Source organism: Lasioglossum baleicum, chromosome 16 (genome assembly GCF_051020765.1).
Source record: "Lasioglossum baleicum chromosome 16, iyLasBale1, whole genome shotgun sequence".
Taxonomy (NCBI): Eukaryota; Metazoa; Arthropoda; class Insecta; order Hymenoptera; family Halictidae; genus Lasioglossum; species Lasioglossum baleicum.
Genome location: NC_134944.1, coordinates 3,278,216 through 3,305,082, shown reverse-complemented (window position 1 = coordinate 3,305,082; position 26,867 = coordinate 3,278,216). Strand labels below are relative to the sequence as shown.

Sequence of the window (26,867 nt, the reverse complement as noted above, 5' to 3'; positions counted from 1 at the left end):
AAAGTAACACTGTATGAAGGGCCACATGTAACGGTGTGAGGTAAAAAATTTTCGAGGTCATTTTTTTACAAGATTCCAAGATCATCGATATCTTTTCTAAATAGAATGAGGTATTTTTTAATACATCAATCGATGCAGCTGGACATTCGTTATAGAAAAATACTAACCTATATATGTCGAAAAGTTAGTAGTTCACGAGATATTTCGATTTAAATAACTCTAAAACACCATCGGGTACCCGAATATTGCAAACTTTCGGGACCCCGACCCGAACCCGAACAAATTTCCCGACCCGACCCGAACCCGAAATTTCGGGTACCCGCACACCCCTAGTAATTACTAAGGGTAGGTGAGATAGATCAGTGGACAGTAGGGTGGACCTTATTTTTCGACAGTCCAATTTTTTGTGGGACAACCCCCAGAATGGTGCCACTCTGGACGAAAAGATAATCTGTAAAAACTTTCGAAAAAAAATCGACTTTGAAAATTTTTTAATTTTGTAACTCGCTTTTCTCGATTGCAGTATATGATCAGCATATATGTTTACATATCGTTGAATTTGTCTTTTTGCGCACTATAACAATTTAGAAACAAAATGAAATATTGATTTTAAAAAAAAATTCGCGACCTTGAAATCTCAAAAAATGACATTTAAAAAATTTCTTTTTCTCTTTTGCATTATATTTAATTGATTAAACAGTACAACTTTTGTCTAAAAAATTTTTTCGTATTTTTATAAGTAGCAAAGATATACAGGGTGTTCGTTTGAAAACTTTCCAGCCAAATATCTCGAAAAGTATGAAAGATATGAAAAAAGTGTAAAACACGTGTCCAAGGATTTCGAGGGGGAAAGAGTGGGGCAGTATCAGCTTTTTATTTGGGTGGCGTTTTCAAGGTCATGTGAAGATCAACTTTGTTTTTTGAAATAATGTAGAACACTGGGAAATTGGTGAAACTGTAGTACAGCTGCTTCCTCTCCGATTTCGATGATTTTTGGTTGATAAAACTGAACTTGGCAGTGATGCGTTACTCTATGGGCAACTTGGGCAAATGCTCGGGGCCCCGAACACAATCCAAGATCCAAAAGTCGACGTTTTTCGTCGGTGGCCAGGGCTGGATTAAGCGTAAGAGCAGAAGTAGCTAATGCGGGGGGCTCCGCGCATGGAGCAGAAAATGTTTGGCTTCTAAAATCTGGGAACAGCCAACAGTCCTGTGTACCGTTAACAGAAACTTTTGGTAAAAAAAGAAAAAAAGGTCATTCATTGTGTTTCATTTTATTATCACACAAAACCTGGGCCCCCCCCCCCCCCCCGGCGCGGTAACATTTGCTACAGGACCCTCGCTGGCTTTACCCGGCCCTGCTGAGGATACCTCTCCTCAAAAGAATTAAGGGATCATTTGTGCGAACCCGAAAAATTGCTCCCACTATACGTGATCATAACTCCGTCAAAAATTGCTGTATCGATATTGTGAAACAACGGTTTGAAAGCCTGAAATCTCTAGTTTCAGACGCTCTGTTTCAAATTGTTGCTATTGTTGGTTTTTTACAAAGTTATAGCGAGATGAAGACAACATTGACGGTTAACAAAAATTTTGTGCAACTTTCGAACATCACACGGGGAGGAACAAATTTTTTTGATAAATCGCGTTAATATCATTTGGAAGGGCTATCTTTCCTGTGTAAATTGTGTGGTTGTTGATTATTGTGCGATTTTTTTTATTCGAGTTATTCGACATTAAAGTAAATGTTGACTTTTAACTTTAACTGGCTCCAGAAAGCGAAAAAATTATCGTAGAATCTTGTGCAAAAAAGCAATAGAAAGAGCGTTTCTTTCTCTTGAAGGCACTCCTTTCGTTTTCTCAATTTCACTAACATTTCGATATACCAGGTGTTTCTGCAAATATGCTTAAAAAATAAACAATTTCCATTTTTCCTTTAACTCGGTGTATCTCGGCGAGAAATGATCGTAATACCATGATCCGAACGTCAGATCGAAGCAGAGATTCTGCCGATTCGATTGAGTACCCCATAAACTCGCTGCAACAATTTTTTACCTATGGCAGCTGTGTTTGAAATTAGTGTTTCGCAGAAATTAGCGCGCCACGTACAGCGGCTGCCTGACATCTCTGAATACGCTGTTGCCGCGCCACATCGGCCCACAGTGGTAAAATTTGGACCAAACTCGAGTCAAAATCAAAGAACTTTCGATAGAAATGAGGTAGAGCGATGAAATTTTTTTAAAATTACAGCTGAAACTTTGCAGAATATGGGAAAAATAGGGAGATTATGGTACGAATGTTTTTTTAACGAAAGAAAATTTGGTTTCTCCGGTACCAGGCGCGGAAAAAATTTTTTTTTAACATGCTGTATCCTCGTGTACGTATACCTGGATCTAGTGGGTGTGAGTGAGCCACCACACTCTCGCTCGACCAAGGCCAGGTATACGTACACGAGGATTGCAAGGGTCCCGTAAATTTCAAATCACGTCTCGCTAATGCACATTTGGGGCCCCTACGTAGTCACAATCGCTAGATAAAAGACCAACCGCGCTTAGTGTCTAATATGGCCTACTTTTGCTTTTTCGAGACGTAATTTTCATTATTCGGCAGCATGTAGCGGAGTTCGAGAAGCATTGGGCGGCGCGACAGTGCTGCCACTGTCAAGACACATACATTTTCTTAAATATCGAGAGATTTAGGATTCTTATAGAAAAAGCATACACCAAGCGCACTTGCAGGGACACATACAATGTCAATGCAACCTTTATTATGTTAAAAGTATACGTGTTTAAACACACAGTTTGAAATTTACCGAAGTACACCCTTAGACGGTGGGTTGGGTAGAACTATAGTTCCGGCATTTTTCGCTAGGGAGCGCTAATGTCTGTTTCTCATCGTTCAGTCAATGTTTTACCCCACGTTTTTCATTTTAAATCTTAGAAGTATTTTCATAGCTATTCAAAATTCACAATCACAAATTTTCAGAACTATCTGTATGGGGTTAGGAATCTGTATATGGGGCTAGAGAAAATTAATTTATACTTTTTAGTCCGTTTTTTAAACGTGGTGTTTTTTAAAAATTTATTTTATGCTTTTTAGTCCGTTTTAAAAACGTGGTATTTTTTTAAAATTTATTTTTATTTAAATAATTATTTTTGTGTTTTACATTACACTTTACTTACACTGCCGAAGTCTTGTATGTTATACAATAAAAAATAAGAAGAATTTAACGGAAAACAAACACGTTTTGTACTTCAAAACTATCTGTTTACATCCGAGAAAGGCCTAGTTCCATATACTGGGTGGTTCACGACAAACAGGCCACCTAAATAGCTCAATTAGGATTAGAGATAGAAGAAAATGTTAGAGAGAAAAGTTGTACTGTTAAAGGGGGCAAATACGGTGATATAAAAAAATGTTCCGATTGTAGTCGTTTTCAAAGTCTTTTGAAGGTCATCGATGATTTTTAAATAGCACCATATATTTTTAACTTCACAGTGTTGTAGCTGATGTCAAGACCAGTTCAATGATGCGGTACACTATGACCTCCAAATGACCTTGGACTCATTAATAGATATAGTTTAACTACTCTGTTTGATCAACGGAAATTTAATTTCTTCAGCCATTAGGTCAAAAGACCTTGAAAACGACTACAATGGGAACATTTTTTTGTATCACCATATGTGCCCCCTGTAACAGTACAACTTACCTTTCCAGCATTTTCGTCTATCTCTAATCCTAACGGTGCGGCGCTATTTAGGTGACCTGTTTGTCGTGAACCACCCGGTATACAATAGTTATCCTAAAAAAATTCTTGGAAGCCATTTGTTTTCACTGTCGTTACACGAGAAGTCGTCCTTAAAAAGTCCTACACATTGTGTGATACATGTTGTATTTTGATAGAACTGCCATACAAAATGATACAAACATAGAAATCAGAAAAGTTCCCATTTTACGATTAGTATGGTACTGCGAATAGCTAGCAATAGATAGTACCTGTATGTTAACATAAAAAAGACAGATGCAGGGCAGATCATCCTTTAGGCGTCTTGCATTAGAAGGCACAACCATACTCGCGCCCCGCCCACTGTCGCATCCTCTCAGTCGAGATCAATACTTTTCATTCTCAGAGTTAATGTTAGAGTGCGCCTCTCGTGATTCCACAACATGAACGCAGAACTGAGTTGACATTTTGAAACTAATGCGTCACACACGCGCGCACACACACACATACACACACACACACACATACACACACACACACAGTGTACGTTCACGTCGATGCAGTTTAACTTTCGCAAGGTAATGTGATAATTTTTATGTGAATAAAATTAAATCTGTTCGTTTTCAGTTTTGTCCCGTGTTATTCTTTATGCGAAATTTATTAAAAACGAGGCTATTTATGAAATTCAATTGTCTAAGAGACCCCACCTTACTATTTATGTGTTATTAGACCTTACCTTGCGATGGTTAAGGCGGTAGACTCGTTTCCAGGATTGTATACCGTGTAAGTTTTTTGAACAGGGTAGGGCAATAGCTATGTCCACCTTGAATATCTCCGTTATTTGTAACAATATGGAAAAATGATGTCAACAAAATTGGCACGGTACAGATGGGGGCATATTGTGACATAAACATTTTCTGCGTGGGTGGAGGCATAGAGGACATTTGAAGGTTACCTTGATTTTTTAAAATGGAAAACACCTACTTCCTGTATCATAAATCGATAGACTATCGAATTCTGAGTAAATCCTAAATCTAATAGTTAACAAGATATTATCGAAACAACTTTCTTTCTTCTTTGGATAATATCTCGTTAACTATTAGGTTTAGAACATATGAAGGTCAACACTTTTATACTCAGAATTTTATACTCTATCGATCTACGGTATGAAAAGAGGACATTCTGTTTAAAAAAATCAAGGTGACCTTGAAATGTCCTCCACCACTCCACCCACAAGAAAACAATTAATTCTACGTAATGTAGCCCGTCATACTCTCTCTAACCCGACCATTTAATACTCTGTAAGTAACTGCACGCAACTTAAAATAGAATTCAGTTATCGAGTGGCAATGCTGTCACCCCGCACAAGCACACGATATACAGCGAGTCACACAAGTATTTGTACTCGTCCAATCGTTAGGTTTCAGTGATCGATATTTTATAATAACATAAGTTTCTGAATGCATATCAATGGGGATATGTGTTGTATTAACTAAGCATTTCATTCGTGTAAATATTGCAAAGTGATACAGTAATTCGTCTACAGGGTGTCCCAAAATTCCTTCAACAGCCAGAAATGGGAGGTTCCCGAGATCATTTGAAGTAATATTTTCCTTTGCAAAAATGTTATATACGGCTTTGTTTAAGAGTTATTCACGAAAAACTCGGACCAATGAGAGCGCGACCTAGATTGTTGAAGGAAAGCGCGGCTGTTGAAGGAATTTTGGGACACCCTGTATATATGTATATAGAGTAAAGTGCGCAAATATGCACCACTCTTTGTTGGTCATTTTTTTTATTATTTTAGAATGCTCTTTTTCGTCCAAAAAATTACCAGTTGTAGATGCATTTCCTACCGATGAGATTCTGGGGTCAAGTTTGTTCAAAAATGAATACAGCTTGGGAAAATATTCTTTTTGTGGTGTGTCATTTGCAGGTTCCAGCGAAAGGGGTTCTTAATATGGTACACATTGAATCTCTAATATAACACCTAGTGCCATATTCGGCACCCACACTAAGGATGTCAATAGCTGTACCTATATTAGGGAACCCTTCGTAGTGCCATATTGGGAACTTCACGTGGACTGATAATACTAGCTACTGACAAAGAGAAAATAAATTTCAGATCAAACCAACAGTTGGCAAACATTAATATAAATAAACTGAAACTACAGATATGTTCAAACATTTCAAAATTACGTACGTTCCTCGGAAAAGATAGAATCGAAAATCTAACCACAAGAATATTGAGCACGTGGAGACACAATTGGCGGAGGATCGATACTAAAATCTAAAGATATGGTGCGATTGCATTGCACGCTGTTGAGTAAACCTGGTAAACTATTGTTTGAGGATTTTCTTACTAGAGTGCTTCTCCTTTACAAGATATAAGGTAGTGCCATAATAGGCGACTATACCATATTTGGGCACATTACCCTAAAATATGATATTTATCGCAACTTCAACGTCGACACGTGCCACGTCTTTCTCCTACCCGATTACCTCATCTTTTGCAAGAATTATTTTCTTACCCAATGGCACACTTTCAGCAGGTACAGTCAAGGCCCGCCCTAATATACACATATGTATTGGGTCTGGGAAAAGTTCGTGCTGCCCTTACCTGCTGTATCTTCGGTTACCGACCGCCCCGTATAGCGAGTGTAACACAAAGAAATCTAACTGAAGTAACTCATAAACTTAAACGTTTCAACTATGTACGTCGTTAAGTCGTTCATTGTTAGGAGTTGCGTAAGATCGCTCAACAGCAAGAGGCTTGTCTTACCAGACAAGAGGCGCATTCGCAAAGATAGATAGTTTAGTACTGCGTACATTGCTTTTCAGAGTCTGTATAACTACCAGGTCAGGGTTCCCCGAAACCTCGCTGTAAATCAGGTACACTCCTAGCCGAGGATCATTTACTGGGTCATTTGGAACAGCTTATTACGACGCAGTCTATGAGACTTACATACAGTTAACCATACTACTGTATTTCTGTGCGTAAATTCAATTTCGTTTTCTTCGAACAACAATACTTTTTATTAGTTTTTATGTGTTTACTTAATAGTTGAACTGTAGAAGGTAGGAACTCTTTAATAATATTTTCTATGTCTATCTTCTGATGAACCTGAGAAATTAGTGGACCCCTATATGACCTATCCTATCAGTATTGTCCATACGTACTGTTGAATTTTGTTTTCTTCAAACATCAATACTTTTTATGTGTTTTTATAATACTTGAATTGTAGAAGCTAGAAACTCTTTAATAATATTTTCTATGTCTATCTTCTGATAAACCTGTGAAATTAGGGAACCCCTATATGACCTATCCTATCAGTATCGTCCTGTATGTACTATTGTATAATGTACCAGCATGTCAGAAATCTTAGAAAAGCCTGTACAATGGATGCATAAAATCCGATAACTCTGAACAACGTTTATCTTTTGTAATTTCAATGTTAAATATACATATGTACATAATAGGACAAATCAAGTACACATGTTCGTTTGTGCTTGAATTACAGTGTTAGTAGCGATCACGCAATTGGATATTTAAATGTTGTATGTACAAACGCATAGTCGACGAGAGGGAGCATAGCAAAAACGTAACTACTTAGATAGAACTCGCATAGAAAATGTATGATTGCACAGGCATTACAAATTCTACCTCTTACTCGTAACTGCGGATTCTGTGTTGTATATATTTTTGTTCTCCAATCAAAATAGCAATTTTGCGGTAGTGGACATTCACTGAAACTTAATCCACTATCATACTCGGAATGATAAATTTTTAAATGCTTTCGGAGCAACGGTTCGATCGTTTTTTTATATAAAAAGAAAATGTTGAACCAGCTGTTTCTCACATACAATTAACTGTATGTAACTGATTCCAATAAAAGTGGAACGTTAATAACGATTTACGATTTGGAAGTTATATTCGCAAGAGTGGATTTGTATAGTGGATTGATATAACCTAGATCGGTTTCAAATACGTTCGTACATCAGTATCTTGACAACAAGCATGTCCGACGCACGTAACACACGTGTCACACATTTATCATAAATTTATTTTCCCCAAAGCCAGTGAGTGTGTCTTTATGAACAATATTTCTTATACAGGGTGAGTCCGAAGAAACAGAACACCTAATTATCTCCGTTACTTTTCGTTGTACAAAAAAACTTCTCAGGACAAAGTTACACTGTTTGAAGGGCCACATGTAACGGTGTAAGGGAACAAATTTTCAAGGTCATTTTTTTACAAGAATTCAAGGTCATCGATATTTTTTAAAATGGAATGAGGTATTTGTTAATACATCAATCGATGTAGCTGGACATTCGTTATAAAAAAGTACTAACCCATGTATGTCGAAAAGTTATTAGTTCGGGAGATATTTCAATTTAAATAGCTCTAAAACACCATTACTGTCGTACTAAGACGCTACACAATTAAGTAAACGCTAACATCAATTTCAATTTCGATGTCAATTTTTCAATTTCAACTTCAATTTCAATATCAACTCTTCAATTTCATTTTCAACTTCAATTTCTCAATTTCAACTTCAATTTCAACTCTTCCATTTCAACTTCAATTTCTATTCTTCCATTTCAACTTCAATTTCTACTCTTCCATTTCAACTTCAATTTTTCAATTTCATTTCGTTAATATCAACTTCAATTTCAATATCAACCCTTCAACTACAACTCTTGAATTTCAATTTTTCAATTTCAACTTCAATTTTTAGATTTCAATTCGTTAATTTCAAATCTTCAATTTCATTTGCAACGTCAATTTTTCAATTTCAACTCTTCAATTTACACCAGCAAGTAAACGCTAACGTCTTAGTACTAACTATAATGGTGTTTTAGAGTTATTTCAATTGAAATATATCCTGAACTACTAACTTTTCGACATACATGGGTTAGTACTTTTTTATAACGAATGTCCAGCTGCATCGATTGATGTATTAAAAAATACCTCATTCCATTTTAAAAAAATATCAATGACCTTGAAATCTTGTTACAAAATGACCTTGAAAATGTTTTACCTTACACTGTTACATGTGGCCCTTCAAACAGTGTAACTTTGTCCTAAGAAATTTTTTTGTACAACGAGAAGTAACGGAGATATTTAGGTGTTCTGTTTATTCGGACTCACCCTATATTCAATCATTCAATAGTTCTGTTTTTTTTAAATTATTATAACATATTTACTTTACAGACGCGATTCAAATAAATCTTGCAAAAGATCCAAACTAGGATCGAAACGTTAAAAAAAAAACGATCGAACCGTTGCGCCGAAAGCATTTAAAAATTTATTAACAGCAAACACGATCGATAGAAGAAACATATTTATATTCGGAATGTATAGAAAAATAAATCTTGAAATGTGCTAAACAGCGAAAAAGATTGGTGATAATCTATACTCAATTTTTTAACGTAACTAATATAATTCGCTGAAATGACGATAGTTTCGAAATCAAGTAGATATCATAACAACCAGAATGATTCAGCTACTACGAGATGTGCAAACTGAACTTTGATAAACTGTTGGTACATTTACTGATTAGCCAAGACTAATGAAAATCTCTAGATATATTAAGATTGCTGCTGGCAAGCGTACGCCATCGAAATGTCTCAGGCTTTATCCGTGAAGGATCAGGCTGTGAATTTCGAACTTATTTGGAAAGCAATATAGAAACAGTATATGTATGTAGAGTAATAGTATAGGTAAAAATAATTCAATGACAACTACCACGATCAAACTATTTTACTGGCGTTTACTGGCAAAACATTACCCATCAAAGAGTACATGTAATCGTGAATACCGCACTTTAATTTACCTCAAGAGTATCCTATTATCCCTCAGCCACCGTTTCGATTCGTTCGCACCAGCGAACATGTTACAGAATCCTTCTTGTTTCTTATTTCTCTTGCATACACGATACTAGTGTCAAAAAGGCGAAACGCTTCGTCAAATTTTCTCTCTTTATTACTATTTTATCGTATTGCATATATTACTCCTTACTTCTTCATCGGTAAGACTCACGAGGAGACCTCGCGTATCGAGAACGCCGGATCGCAACGAGTTTTTGTGTGGGCATAGCTTACGCACCCTCGTGAACTATTCAATTGGTTTTAGCCGCCAACGCGAACCCGTTTTCGAGAAAATCGATTTTGAAATTGCAAGAAATTCGTACCACTCGGATGTCCCAGGTTCGCTCCCCGTGCGGGGACATTTTTTTTGGTTTCTTTTTCGAAGTTTTTGCAATAGTGTACAATAATTTTACAAGAAATAAGCAACAAATTAAATATATATTAATAGCATTTTTAAAAATATCAAATACGTCTACTTTCATTTTTCTGATCTGATGTTGTATTTCTCGAGATATCCCCCATTTTTCAACGATTTTTTTATCCATTTTGATTATCGTCCATTACAGCGCCATCTGTGAACCAAAATGCAAAAACTCCTAGCTCAAATTTGTGTATTTTTTTTCTGGAGAATCCAAATCTGCAATGAAAAATGGGGGTTCCCATTTAAGTATTTTATCTTCGTGGGGTCGAGTTTGGCATCATTGGATGTCCCCCTTCGCGACGAACAACTTTCATTACTCACTTGTTTTGATCCGATGCATAGTTCTCGAGATATTTCAATGTCTTCAGATAAAATGTATATCTTGTACATCGTAAAACTAGATTACTTGTCATTTATTATATCAGAAATAATATGTAGCACGTAGAAAAATAAAAAAGAAAGTGAAAAAAGATGTTTATAAAAAATGCCGACACAGGACGCGAACACCGACCAATCTCGTGTAGTCCAGTCAATGAATGCTCATAAGGGGGGTGTAGAGGGAAATGGTAGGAACACAATATTTAACTTTGGGACTTTGTTTGGACTAGTTAGGAGGTAAACATACTAAAAGTCCCTACTCCTAGGAGGTGAGCGGGGTGAAGGGGGCACGTCGAAGGTCCCCTTTTTCGGTTTTCCGCTTATATCTCGGAAACTATGCGTCCTAGCGATAAGACCATTCCATACAAAATTAAAGCTGACAAAATGTGCCACAGGATTGATTCGAATAAGTTTTTCGCTATCTCGCATAGTTTCCCAGATATCCGCGCTCAAAATTCACTAATTGTGCTGAAGAGTTCTTTTTCACAATTAGTGAACTTTGAGCGCGGACATCTCGGAAATTATGCATCCTAGCGATAAGACCATTCTATACAAAATTGAAGGTGACAAAATGTGCCATAAGATTGACTCCATTCAGTTCTTCGCTATCTCGCATAGTTTCCGAGGTATCCGCGGTCAAAATTCACTAATTGTGCTGAAAAGTTAACTAGTCAAGTAAGGCAAAAAGCGTGAGGCAAAAATTTATTTTTCACAATTAGTGAAGTTTAAGCGCGGATATCTCGGAAACTATGCAAGGTAGCGAAAAACTGAATCGAATCAATCTTATGGTACATTTTGTCAGCTTTAATTTCGTATACAATTATCTCATCGCTAGGACGCACAGTTTCCGAGATATAAGCGGAAAACCGAAAAGAGGGACCTCCTACGTGCATTTGAAGTTGAAATTGAAAAATTGAAGTTGAATTTGAAATTGAAATTGAAGTAAGAAATGAAGTTGTGAAATTGAAGATAAAATTAAAAAATTAAGGTTGAAATTGGACAATTCAAGTTGAACTTGAAAAATTGAAGTTGAATTTGCGAAATTGATGTTGAATCTGAAAAATTAAAGCTGAAATTGAAAAATTAAAGTTGAAATTGAAATTGAAGATAAAATCCAAAAAGTGAGGTTGAAACTGGAAAATTGAAGTTGATATTGAAATTGAAGTTGAAAGTGGAGTGTTGAAATTGAAGTTGAAGTTGAAGAGTTGAAATTTAAATTGAAGGAAAAACAGTCAAATAGAGTCAATCTTGTGGCACATTTTGTCAGCTTTAATTTTGTATAGAATGGGCATATCGCTAGGACGCATAGTTTCCGAGATATAAGCGGAAAACCGAAAAAGGGGACCTCCTATGTGCCCCCTGCACTCCGCTCACCTCCGAGAAGTGGGGACTTTTAGTATGTTTACCTCCTAACTAGTCCAAACAAAGACCCAAAGTTAAAAATTGTGTTCCTTCCATTTCCCTCTACAACTTTTCGTTGACTGGACTAGTGGTAGACATTCGCTGAACCCGCTCGGCCACCGACCGCTGCGACAAGACGTTTTCACTCATGGAATATAACGGACATGTCGCATTTCAAAATCGATTTTCTCGAAAACGGGTTCGCGTTGGCGGCTAAAACCAATTGGATAGTTCACGAGGGTGCGTAAGTTATGTCCACACAAAGACTCATTGCGATCCGGCGTTCTCGATACGCGAGGTCTCCTCGTCAGAATTAAAAGTAACATCGCTCGCATACCATAATATTCTATTCATGTGTACCTATACTTTATATTAGTATTTCTATTATTCATCGAGTATCATCAATTTCGATTTATGTTGTTCCGATCCTGAACTTCAGTTGCACAACGTAATTTCAAATCGAGATTTTTAGACTCGCAAAACATTTGTACGAACCGCCGATAAAAGGACCGAAACCACATGTATCCGTGTGTCATATATTTTATGCTAATAAAATAAACATTAACTAATATTCTACAAGTAAATTCACAGCCATCATTCACCCTTACTGCAGATAATGCGAAATTGTTTGTTGTTAACTTTCCACTTTCACTGTACCTCTATAATTGCAACACTCGTAACAACGAAACTGATCATCTCGAACGTATGCGTAACGAAATCATTTCACGCGCACGCGAACTTTCAAAATGTATTGACTTTTGACTCGAGATGCTTCGGATCGTATATTGCGACACACGAACGAAAGATACAGTTTATTCGAGATAAAATGCCGGGCACGGATTGCAAATCGATGAAAGCGAAATGGTACGAACGTTCGTGAACCGTATTTCTTCGGACTGTTCCAACAAACTTGGAACTGAACAAATGATCACCTATGCGTGTATCTGCCAACAAATGATCACCTATGCGTGTATCTGCCAACAAATGATTATGAGGAACTGCACCGACTCATTGCGTCGAATATTCGCTAAATTCCATTGTGTTTCAGCCGCTACATAATTCACTTGGCAAATATCTCGATAAACAACGGAATGAACCTCTCTCGCGGAGGGCTTTGAGCGCGATGACACAGTGACTAGACAACAAATAATATATATGTGCGTAGAATGTATCGTAAAAGAAAATTCTTCGAACTGTCACAAGCACGGAACCTAAGATATAACGTGAGGGTTACACGTTTCGCCTAATCCGGTTCACTTCCAATCTTGTCGATAAAGGTTGGAAAGGTTGAATTATTCAGAAGTACAGTGAAAACGCAATATCGAAGCATGAAATATCTATGAATCGCCAGACCGACTCACACGGCCTAGTCTCGAGAACACTAGCCGCGAGTTCGGAAAAGGTTATCGGTAACTGATCGTTGGTCTTGCGTGTGTCCACGGGCGTAATTTCTCGTGGTTGTGGTCGTGGACCGGAAATGATTGGAATCTCACGCAGTGCATAACGCGAAACAGGTCACTTTGTGCCGACTGTCTCACGACGACTGAGCAGGACGCGCCGAGTGGCGAGAGTCGTGGTCGCGACCGTGAGGGCCGCCGAAGCCGATGCCGAAGTGTAAGCTACCCCCTTCCCATGCTGCCTGCCTGCCTGCCTTCCTTCCTTCGTCGTGCGCGTGTCACCGCGTTATCGAAGTCCGTGCGAGTGCGAGCACAACTACCTACACGTAACACGTAACACATCTCCCTCAATCTAGGTGCACGCTAGTGAACCAGCCAAGTTCCTCACACTACCTCCTTTTACACGAAACAACCAAGCCGTTTTTTAGAGGCTTATAACTCGCCACTGGAGGCAGATGGAGAGATGTAATTTCGTACACTTGTTAAACGCTATCATGTCTCAATATTGACAAAACATTAATCTTCCAACATTAGTAGGTTCCGAGATATAGGACCTCAAAAATCGCTGAATTTCTCACTGACTGACTGACTGACAGATCATCAAAACCTTTTGGGTACTTCCCATTGACCTACAAGCTTGAAATTTGGTGCATAGGTCAACCATAACAAACACTCAAAGGAATAATTATCAAAGTTTGAAATTTTACATCTTAAAGGAGTTGTATTAAAACAAAACATTACGAAATAGGTTATGTATGGAGAAAATGAAATATGCCGCTTTTCCCATAAGGAACCGTGTAAATTCCGGAAAGAATCATCTGCTCTCTTCAAACGTCCGTACAACGCCATTCGAGATAATGGCAAAAAGCTGAAACTGTTAGATTACGATAAGGTAGGAAATGACACTAACATTATAACAAAAAAAATCTAGGTAAAGTTGGGTTCTAATTCGCCAGCAGAGTGTTAATCTTTGATACGTACTTGATAATTGATGAAATTTCAACAAAAATTGATGAAATCCCAAGAAAAACATCCTGCAAACAGGAGCCAAGTTCCTATGGCCGTAAAAAGTTGTGAGATCAAACAAAGAAATACCTCCTGCAATACTGAAAAAAGCGTTTGTAAAAATTAGTTTAAAAGAACGCTATTTAATTTTTAATGAATTACATGGAGGGCTAAATTATTCAAAGATGGCCGCTACCTAACATCTTCCATGGCCATTGGTTTAAAAAGTAACGGCCAAGTTTAAATAATTTAGCCCTCCATGTAATTTATTAAAAATTAAATAGCATTCTTTTAAACTAATTTTTACAAACGCTTTTTTCAGTATTGCAAGAGGCATTTCTAAACTAACGAACTTGGCCGTATTTTGTTGGATCTCACAACTTTTTAAGGCCATAGGAACTTGGGTCCTATTTACAGTATGTTTTTCTTGGGATAGGTATAACCGCCTTACGTTACATTACGCTACATTTTTCAAATTAGAACTTCTCGTTTATACTCGAGCATTTCAGTAAAAGTAAGCTGGGCTTTACTACATACTACTAGAAACTACTTACCAACCGTTTTATTGATCATAATTTTGTTCGTGCCAAAATGTGGTTACAAATTGCCCAGATACCACAGGACGTCTTACAGACGTCGTTTTCTCGTCTTTTTTACGTCTTACGTCTTTAAAAGACGCCTTTCACACGTCCATAAAGGCGTCTTTTTTTAGACGTCGTGCTTACGGTTGAAGGAAGGTGGCTTTTATGCGTCTCATCTTTGCCGTACAAAACACGTCTCAAAAAAGATGCCTTTATGGACGTGTAAAAGCCACCTTTTTGGAGACGTCGTTTTTACGGCAGAAGTGAGATACAAAAGATGATGTGTCACGGAATGAGGAACTTCGTCAGAATTGGATGAAATTTTGGGAATAGGTTCTTTTTTGACTAAAATAATGATTGTCATGATTTTTACTACTTTAATGTCAATCTAGAGTCTAAGTAGAGGTGGCACTATGGATGATTCAATCATGGATCACATGTGTGAATTTTTAAGGCGCTATGAGGTCAACAAAGCTGGTGATGATCCATTTTTGCAATTAATTGAAGATATTAAATATGTATATTCTGGAAATTAATATAAAATGTTTTCAAAATTCCAATTGTTAAACCAATTAATTGAATATCTACAATCGGAAGATTATGCGATCAGAATTAATTCGGATTAGGTGGTAGGGGGGCGGAGAGCATACGAAAATACAGGAGTAGTGTCGGTAAGGTAGGGACATTGAAATGGTAAAAAATTTTTTTCGAGTCGCCAAAAATCTTTCTGACAATCATCATTTTAGTCAAAAAAGAACCTATTCCCAAAATTTCATCCAATTCTGACAAGGCTATTGTAATTTTGCTCCCTTTTTCTACGACATACTTATGCGAACAAAGTTTTTCGACACTGATTCTAATCAGTGATGCCAGAAATGTGCAACATTTCACGCGCATGCGCGGCGATTAGACTCAGTATAGTATGATTCTCGATGAAATGGGGTACCTTGAGCACCCCACAGAATTTTAAAAAACTTATATGATTTGATTTTGAAAAATGAATGCATAACAAGTGTATTTGTGTATATTTTGTAAGCCGTAGGACACGTCCTGGAGTCTTTTTGTCCGGTACAGATTGTTACGGTACATTCCTGTCAATATTAGTGCTTCAAGGCTCTGCTACCTCATCATAGATACGTTACAATACGTTACTGTTTGTCGCGCATGCGCGTGAAATGTTGCGCATTTCTGGCATCACTGGTTCTAATTAAGGGGTCTTCTCCAGCAGACGATGCTGGCGCGTGAACACTAACACATCGCTAGAGTACACTCACACACCGCTGGACCACGTATACGTACGCGAGGATTGCAAGGATCCGGGAATCCATTTCTGATTTCTCGATAATGGAAAGACGGGGTTTTTTAGTAGTGAAAATCGCTAGATGAAAGATCAATCTAGGGCGCTGTTTGCCTCAAAACGCCTTCTTTTACGTTTCCGAGCAATGGTTTTGCAATATTTGGCTGCATGTTGTCAAAGACTTCACATTAATTACACTAATATTTTATTCTCCGTGTGCGAAAGTCAAATTGGCGTGCATCAAACGCGAATTAGTTGTACGCGATTCCGGTACGCATGTTGTGTATCTGCAGTTTTGTGAATACTTGCACTTGTGAGGATTTCATTCAACATTTATGAACACAATGGATACCACTTTACAGTGATCTCGAGTAATTTACTTAAGTGAGACCATTGAAAAAGTGAAAGGGCTTGATCTCTTCTGCTCAATAATTCGGGTTATCTTTATCGTTTGCCCGAATGTTAGATAATTACATACATTCTTATCAGTGTGTTTTTACATAGATTGTAAGTGTTGACTTTCGGCTGTGAAGTACAGTTTGACTTTTTAGATTTCGTGCAAGTTTTTAGAAACGATAACTGCTTGAAATTAATGATGTTCATATTTATCATTTTTATTATTCCCCATCATTGAGCTGACAAATAATGATGGGTTTACACTTTCTTAGAACTGAAAGAACAACACCTTACCAATATTTTCTAAAACTATTCTTCTCTCTAAATTCCATCATATTATTATATTTCTATTGCCATCATTGTTTTTATTATTATTATTATTATTATTATTATTATTATTATTATTATTATTATTATTATTATTATTGTTTACTTAATCATTGTAATATCGTCATTACTATTTCTAATGCTCTTGTTAACATCGCGACTGCATTCAACTAGCAACGTGTTCGTCATAATATCTGCCAAAGGATTGCAATTATTCGCACTGAAAACTTCCATTAGTATTATGACTGCGTTAAGATGTCAGCTACTTCTAAACATCTTCTACGTAATATCTAAGCAATCTAAAAATAGCTGACAGTCCGACGTCCTCATCCATAACTACTTCAACTGCCAACATGAGTCATCAGGGCCTAAATGCTTTCCACCAAATTCTCCTTTTCCCGAGTTTTTCTAATTCCATGAAATGAGACGAAGATCAGAACTATTTCGCAAGCCGAAATCGTCAAGAATAATTCAAGCAACCTAACCAAAAGAAGAATAATCCTAATTCCCTTCCATTTCCAACTGGGACTTGCCATCGTGTGTCATAATAAACACAAAAAAAAATTAAAACTACTTTAATAAGATCCTACCCTCTTTGAGGCTCAGGTACCCGCACTCCCCTAGTCAGTGGCGCACCCAGGATGCAATCTTGGGGGGAGCCGAGTTGAACCCAGCCCTAGGTTTTGCGTGATGACCTTTTTTAGCCAACATATCTGTCAAGGGCCATTTCGCGACTTAAATTTTGGAAGCTAAACATTTTTTCTTGGTGGGAGGGGACTTTGCCCCCTGGGTGCGCCACTGCCCGTAGTATGTAAATACTTTTACGGGTCATCTAGTAATCCATCCTTCAATTCTAACAATCCTCCTCGTAATCTCTCTAATAAACTATTCACAAAAATAAATTATCAATTTATGTTAATGAGACCATTGATATAGTAATTTCGCTTACTTGACAGTTAGTTGTCTTTGTATCAACAGTTTCTTCTCGATCTGTTCGATTGGAAATTGCGGCACTTCGTAGGGTGCTGAAATTTCATTTGGTAATTCCTGTGGTGCTAGCCTCAAGGAAGATCCACCGACTGCTCCCCCTACGCTAGATTCCAACCCAAACACTGGACTTTCACTACCTGCAATAGAAATAATTACGTATGTAATCAGTGTTATTTTTATTATAAAAGAAATACAGTAATGCATTTAGATGACATGTTTCGATAGAATCGTCGGAAGTAAGATCCACTTGCTGACAGAATACTTCATTGCTGGAATAATTTTGCGCTGTTTTGAAGTTATTAAACATCACAATTTAAAAGTTAAAATTAAAAGTTTCGACCCTGGAGGATTAATGGTTCAAAAATTCTTGCAATTCTCGCGTACGTATACGTGGTCTAGCGGTGTGTGAGTGTACTCTAGCGGTGTGTGAGTGTTCACGCGCGATCGTCATCTGCTAGGAGACGGCCCCCTTAAGCCTCTACACATGAAAAGGTTGAATAATTAAAAAATATTCGTAAGCGCGATACGCAAATATTACCCTTTTTGCTCTCAAAGGAAATCATCTGTTTATTTATGTTTTGTCGATATCTTCATGACAGACCATCGAAATAGTTCATCGTGTCCGTCGTCATTCGCGAAATTTTGGGACGCATAGTCCCGCAAGATTTTCGGGATTCCGCATCACTTATTTAAGAAATGCGGGACCAAAAAATGACGCGGGATCCTGCGGGATCCCGCATTGCGTGATTGCAATCCCTAATCTTGAACACCTAAATTATTTCCGCTACTATTAAAAGTAAGAAAAAACAACTAAACAGGATGTATGTACATGGTTATAAAACGCGCATCAGATGGTAATAAGAAAATCCTTTGAAGGTCATTTTAACAGTTTCTTCAAGGTCACTGTATTTTTTTGCATATCGACATGTATTTTTCATAATGCAATGTTGTAGTCGGCGTCAAGATGAGTTCAACGACCTACACACCACGACCTTGAAGTGACCTTGAAGGCAAAAAGATCAGTTTCAGTTTGAAGAATACGAAATGAAGAATCGAAATTTATAAATTAAAAGCTGCTATATGTAGATAACAATTGCTGGCTCACCGTTTTTCTGCAAACGTAATTTCGCAAATGTTTTCCTCGACGAATCACACATAGTTGAAAACGTTAATTACAAGAAGCACGAGAAAAGTTTAACCAGTTTTTGTAGATATTAATATTCACACACGTTGAACACGCGGCATAGATGTTCTAAGCCATGAAAAAAATTACTAAAATACACTATGAAAGCTGACACAAAAATTTCTGAAACACGGTGCACTTAAGAAGTAATTCAATACTTCCGACTCACTTTAACGAAGTAATACAATGCAAGGCCAATAGAGAAGCACGTTTAATTCTCACTGATCGCAGAGATAAAGTGTGTTGTTTAAGACGTTGATAAGATATCGCATATGATGCTGAAAATTCTTCAAGAGACAAATAACAACGTGTTCTCATCTGATAAACAGCTATTTTCATAAACTGCATTCAATTTACTCATCTCCGAGCGGGTTTACTTTAATACATTTAAAAACGTGCATGAAAAGTCCTTTTTGTATTACTTTTTGAACATCGACAACAGATATAATTATAATACAGGGTGTCCCAGAACAAGTGTAGCTCCCGGAAATGGGCGGTTCCTTGGGTCATTTGAAGCGACATTTTCCTTTGCAAAAATGGCGTCCGCGGCTTTGTTTATCGCGGCTTTGTTTACCGCGGCGGCCCAGGGCGCGCTCTGATTGGTCCGTGTTTTTCGTTAATAACTGCTAAACAAAGCCGCGGACGCCATTTTTGCAAAGGAAAATGTCGCTTTAAATGACCCAAGGAACCTCCCATTTCCGGGAGCTACACTTGTTCTGGGACACCCTGTATAACACCCTCCAACACCAAATTTGTTGGACAATTACTGTTGGGTGGATCTTATAGAGTTTGTCCTTCTAAAACCAAATCCGAAAGTCGAATTGCTCCATAACGCAACGTTCTCGAAAAACATCCATTTTTGTAAAAATGCATGGTTTTGATCAAACATGAGGTGTTGCACGAAAACTAAACATGCGAGACAGTTCAGGTCTGTACAGTAAAGTCGAGTTTTCTGTCAGCGACCACGCACGCGATGGTAGTCAGGAGGGCCCACTTTTTGACAAGTAAGGATCTTTTCAGTGAACCTTCCTCTATGTAATGTGACAAAAATTATTTCCTTGTTCGAGTCCTTTTTCAAGATATTATTGTCTGAAGACATCCGCGTCGCGTTAACTTGTCCGCGCTCGGACGCGCGCTACGCGCTGAATTCGTCGCGTACGCAGGGCCCGCTCTAGGGGGCGGGGGACAACCCGAGCATTTGCCCGGGGCGCCAAAATTTAGGGGCGCCATTTTGGCTTTGGCTGTAAGTGTGAGAAAAATATTGATGTTTTAAATATTCAATTAATAGAAAATTTCAGACTATCCTTGCCAGACAATTTTGCTAAAAAAAAAAGGTCATTTTGTTCAGCGCGGTGCTTAGTGCTTAAAAAGGGGCGGCAATTTGTTTTTTTGCCCGGGGCGTCGTAACCGCTAGAGCGGGCCCTGCGCGTACGCAGGGTCTGAAAGTCTGACAGAACTGTGTTCAATATTTATATTTATATTATATTTTTATTTAATATTAATTTATATTTAGCAGTAAATAAGTCAGTCTTTCATCTCTGATATTTTGACTGCGTTGAGTTGGACGAATTCTTTTCGACAGTGCATAAGTTACATTGTAATTGTTTACGCGCATCGATCTTCAAATCTTTATGTTTTGTTCTGTCGACGCAAATTGTGGATTGAAACAGAGTTATTGTCAGTCAGAGCAGAACTATCAGCCTGCGCAGTACTGTGATTCCGAAATTATTTCCAATTTTATACGTTTTCTGTTCATATTATTTAGGATAATACATCAAGTAAGTTAATATATATATATCAATTATATTTTATTTTTAGAACTTCATATACAGTAAGGAGCATAACTGATTCCACACACTTTAAATCAGAATAACTTTTATATGAATGGACCAAACGACTTCAATTTCTCTATAAGGCTAGAAAAATTAGTTCAGTAAATGACGTCTGATAAATAAGTTGAAAAAATGCATTCGGTCGGAATTGTGAAAAACAATACTAAAAATTGATTTTTACAACTTTTTTAGCTGGCCGAATAACGAAAATTTAAAAAATATGTTTTGCCAACTGGTATAAATTATATACGCCCTGAATATTTCAGTTTATATAGATTTATAATTGTTATTTAAAATGCAGTTTGTTGGCCACCAACTTGATTAAAGCCTTCGACACTTGATTGAATCAGTTGATTGTGAAGGCTTATGACACACAATATTATATTCGCAGATACACAAAAACATCGGTATAAATCATTTGGAAAAGGAAAAAGAATGAAAAAAACAGACAAAGTGTCACTTTTCTTGAAGAGAAATCATGCTAAATCAACAAATGAGCTTGGAAAACAGTTGTACATTGGCGATGTTGCTATTTCGTACCGATTAAAACAATTGGGCAAGATGCAGTGATTTTGTTTGGAAAATTGCCGAACGACCTAATAAATACGACAGTGCCCAAAATTAAATTGTTTCCTTTATCTCGATCGACAATTTGTTAATAACGTATATTAATCTTTTCAGCGCACTGGTTCGATCTGATGCTGCTACCTAAACAATTTTGCAAATTACCACAAAATTGTCAACGTTTCATCAAATGGTCAATATTTCGACCATTTTCAAGAAAAATTTTCATATAATTGCGTCTGTAAAAGTGATTAAATTAATGTATAATGTGTAATTTATGTTGCGTTCCGCACAAAAAGCAAAATGTTATAAGAAAAACCAATTGAAATTGAAATTGAAGCAAGAATAATACCAATGCTAATTACTGCTAGATTATATATAATAATATATAAAAACCACCCTGTTTATGGTCTTAAAGACGTTTTAAAGGACGTCTTTTTAGGACGTAAGACATTCAGACTTAAAATAGACGTAAAATGACCGTCTTTAAGACGTCGTGGCTATCTGGGATGATGAATTTTTCTAAGAAATAAAATCTGTAAGAGGTTTAAAATACATCAAAAGTAGATTGAATGTCAATTAATAAATTACCACAACTTCGTATGGTATACAAACAGTGGAAACTTGTTGCTTGGATTTTTCACGGTTCATATTTACCGCCAAATATTGATTGGCCAATGGGTCGATCGATGTTTTCTGATTCATTGCCTCTTCAAATTCTAACGTTTGCCTCAGTTCGTATATCACAGGCATGGAATCAACATGTGTTAGAAAGTTGTGAAGAGTTTAAAATAATTTGTTCACTTAGCAAGTTGGTTTGGTTTTTCTTAGAACATTTGGCTTTTTGTGCGGAACGCAACATAAATTATACATTATACATTAATTTAATCATTTTTACAGATGCAATTATACGAAAATTTTTCTTGAAAATGGTCGAAACGTTGAAAATTTTGTGGTAATTTGCAAAATTTTTAGGTAGTAGCATCAGATCGAACCAGTGCACTGAAAACATTAAAAATACGTTATTCCCAAAATTAAAGATCGAAGGGAATTGATTTTCAGCTGTTCTATTAATCAAGAATATATTTACCTTCATCTTCAGAGTCCGTAAGAAATTTTGGCACCCGCAGGTAAAGATCGTCGTGCAACGAGTTAACTCCTCTGCTCGACATTTTTCCGAATGATCACTTCAAATAGCAAAAGTTTATTTCGAGAAAAGATTTTCCGTCGCTGGTGTTTGACGTTTCAAATGAAAGCCAGAAACTTTAATGTTAACCGTAGCGCTGTCGTTAATAACTGAGTGAGTTTAATGGTCTGACGTTGAGCTAACTATAGAGTTACCTATTCGCCGTTATGACACACGTACACACGCACACACGCACACGTGCTAATTGCACTGTTTAACATTCGAATAAACACTGTTTCGAAGTCACAGTATTTGACACTTAAATTCCTTGTTTCTAACGATGTTAGCCCGCTTGAACGAAATATATTCGAAATTTCGATTTCACATAAATGTTTATAGTTTTGACGGCTACGATATTGCTATGAAAATTACGTCGCAAACTTGTGTACTTGAGAAATTGACACTCCGGCACGGAACAGACTGAACGAACACGAAACCCGACTGGTGCACACCGAGTATATGGAACATCAAAAAACTGTTAATACAGGAATTACGAATAGGCGGCCGTCGAATAAGATAAACTGTTGTAAAACGGATATCAGTTATCTTGTTTCTATTCGCGTACTGAAACATACGAACGGCCTAGCAAACTGTGCACAGCGAGTGGCCAGGAAACCTTCATACGGTGGCAAAAATACTATTCAGTTCGAGAAGGGAAGAGAGTGACGTCGGAAGCAACAAAGATGTCGGCTCTTTGCCAATTTTCGAAAACGTTGTCTCTTGGTATTGACATGAAGCGTATGCTATCTTTATACAGCGTCTCGCCTATTATTATGTCGCCCCATCATTATCTATTATCCGTTGCAAGAAATGTTGCAAATAACAATTCAATCGTATTTATTTTGGACATGTAAAAGACCTGTGTGAAGTTCAATTTTGCTCAAGTTATTTTTGATATAAAATATGTATACTGGAGTCAAAAAATATATTCCCATGAAAACACCTTAACAATTTCAATAATTGGACCGTTTATTTTGAAAGTGGTGTAAGTAAGTAAACTACTCGGGTAAACAACATTCCCCGGGTATTCGGGTAAAAAAAAATTACCCGGGTATCTCATGAATAGACTGCGGGTCTTTATGCAAAATAAAAATCGTTTGCATCAATTGCAAAAGAAGCAGAAGACGTATTACGATTATTTATTTTCTTGAACGATTTTAATAAATTTAAATTAATATATCAACGTTCTTAGATTCTTTTAATATCTTTATTGTTTTAAATTGCACCAAATCATTTATGCCATAAGTGCATAAAATCCCCTGCATACTCGTGAGATACCCGAGTATATGAGATAGTTTTTATTATTATTACATGAAATAATTTATAGTAGTTTATAGTAGATTACAAAGCAGTTCGTGCGTTTTTAGATACTGTGAGATTGTGAGACCTCATAAGATACTTGGGTGCCCGGGGACACGGCTGTCTTATGAGATACCCGGGTAAAGGTTGTAGCTCTAATTCTCCACCACGTAAAAAAAAAGAAACAAATGGACCACCGATTGCTGAACCAGGGGTCCACGACTACGTGCATCCAGTAGCAGGGGTCGTTGTCCATAGTTAGTTTGACATTGTTATAGGACAAGGACAGGTGTGGGAGAGATCCAAAGATATGTGAGGACTAATGCGAATAGCGGGTCGCAGTGCTCACCATTCTTTGGACCAGTAGGAGGGGAATAAGATCTCAATTGAGTCCAGGACTGTTAGGTTCTTTTAGGGAGTATGGGCCCGGTACATTGAAGAGTACCGTGTCGTCATCTTTAGGGGGGATGTTAGTGTTTAAATGCATTTTTTCCCTAACCTTAAACTATAAAAAAAGGGTGACGGAAGAGGTCCAACCACAGACGAGATATAGGAATAGACCTTCAGGTTGCATCAGTTTCCGTCAGGTTGCATCAGCCATTTTGAATTTCATAATTTCGAATACAAATTCAAAATCAGCATCTCCAATAACTCATATATATCAATTTTCAAAACAATCCATTCAGTTTTGATTTTCCGGTCCGCCATTTTGAATTTCATAATTTCGAATACAAATTCAAAATCAGCATCCCCAATAACTCATATACATATATATATCAATTTTCAAAAAGATCCATTCAGTTTTGATTTTACGGTCCGCCATATTGAATCGACCATTTTGAATTTGATGATTTTGATTAAAGATTATAATCTACGTCCAGAACAACCTAGAGATACCAATTTTCTAAAAATTTACTGCAGAATTCACGGAGTTATCGAATTTTGTCTATTTCAGCTGGTTTTCGCCCACTGTGCGGCACCACATTACTATAATAATAATTCCTCTCATATCTATTCTTAGCAAGCGGAGGATTTTTAATAATAGGCATTTCAGATTATTATTTCTAAAAACCAGGTTTATAATATTTGCAAGAGATTCCGCTATTTCTGAGAGTGTACCGAACAAGCAGTCTGCAGCTGTCGACAAATTAATTTGGAGTTGATCGCCAGAGGTGGCCTTTTGCCAATCTTGTACACTTCTAAATGCCCTGATTTTCTTAATCAGTTTCCACGATACACACGAGAGTATGATTAGTAACAGCTCACCTAGATCTAATGTAAACCTAACCCAGACTCCACCTAGATTTAATCCAAACTTAACTTAAACTTTGCCTAGATCTAATTAAAACCTAGACGAGGCTATGCGTTTCATGGCTGGTAAAAAGTCGTGCTCAAATCGAAGTTGATAATAAAATTGCGTGCATAAAAGAATATAATTTACGGTAATACGAAGGTCCTAGTACTTAGGTCTGGATTTGCTATTTCGCATAAAAAATCAAATAAGCTGCTAGCAAAATAAATGCGGCGAACGAGTAACACGTGCAATTCTCTCACTCTGCCGTTAGTCATAAGATTAATTGAAAATACTCCTACCTGTTCAAAACGTTGAAAATCACTCAAGTTTAAACACGTATAACTTTCGAATCACTGATCTGCTAGGATTAAAACTTGGATTTTCGGCATTTTCTCGTCAAAATCTACAGGACTGCATAAGAAAGAGGCAACAATTTCTGGTTTCCAGAGGTAAACACACATGACAACGGTATCGGTAAGACTCAAACTAATGCAAACGAAGCGAAAGATTACAACTTTTCTAGATTCTCTTTTTTTATAAAACTTCTACCGTCGCATTCCTCTCGTTTGTCTAATTAAAATGGAACTAAACTTAAATTATTTGTATAATAAGCAAGTGAAGTAGCGGACGTAAAAGAGGACGGCGAACGGAAAAGAGAGGCAGAGAGTCGAAGCGTCGAAAGTCAGTCGCTCTTTGTTTTGCAATCGCTAACCTTCTCTACGTTTAGCACGCTAGAGGGAATGTAACACACCTATTAGAACTGTCGCTCGGCAGACCCAACATAAATACGATAGTTCCAGACTATTGTATTGTTACTATTGTATTGAACTCTTTTATTTGACGGTACGGGAATACTGTGAGCCCGTACTTATTTCAACGGCTGTACGTTGCGTATTGCATTTTGATAATTGACCGTGTTACGCGCCAGGGCTGCGAGCAGCACGAGAGGCCGGGGAAGGGTTGTTACCCTAGGAATATGGTATCAATTTGTTAGTTAAGGTGCGCGGACGAACCCAATGCGAAATTGGGGAGCCGCTAGGACTGTAGACAAAGAGGACGAACCTGAAACGAAGTGAGGGAGCCTCTAGGAATGGAGTCAAACTTCGTGAACGAACCTGATGCGAAATTAGGGAGCTGCTACGAGGGTGAAACTTCGTGAACGAACACAATGCGAAATTGGGGAGTCACTAGGAGCGACGCACAGACGATAAAATTGCGAAACCGGGGAGCTGCTAGGAGGTTGTAGAACAACACGGACGAACCCAATGCGAGATTTGGGAACCTCTGGGAGATTGGATGAGAGCACAGACGAACCTGATGCGAAATCAGGGAGCTGTTAGGATGCGGACGAACCTGATGCGTAATCAGGGAGCCGCTAGGATGGTATAGTTTTCGTGGACCAACCCAATGCAAAATTGGGGAGCAACTAGGTTGGATAAATCTCTGTTTGGACAATTGGAATGTCGCAAACGAACCTGATGTGAAATTGGGGAGTCACTAGGAGCGACGCGCAGATGAACCCGATGCGAAACCGGGGAGTTGCTAGGAGGTTGTAGAACAGCGCGGACGAACTCAATGCGAAATTGGGGGGCCACTAGGTTGGATAAATCTCTGTTTGGTCAATTGGTATGTCGCAAACGAACCTGATGCGAAATCATAAGATCCCCTCGGATTGTAACTAGAAAGGAACTATTTAGCACAATCATTACTATGTCAATTGC

At 37.5% G+C, this 26,867-nt stretch overlaps 1 protein-coding gene across 15 annotated transcripts in view; it reads right to left on the bottom strand.

Annotated features, from left to right (window-relative positions):
• Ampdeam (AMP deaminase) overlaps nt 1-26,867 on the bottom strand; it is a 47,387-nt gene that overhangs the window by 15,745 nt on the left and 4,775 nt on the right. For 4 of the 15 annotated variants that reach the window (XM_076441372.1, XM_076441371.1, XM_076441370.1 and 1 more), the window contains exon 3: nt 17,748-17,925. In XM_076441372.1, the coding sequence (XP_076297487.1) occupies nt 17,748-17,925 (178 nt within the window). The other 11 variants (XM_076441374.1, XM_076441376.1, XM_076441377.1 and 8 more) reach the window with 11 other exon arrangements.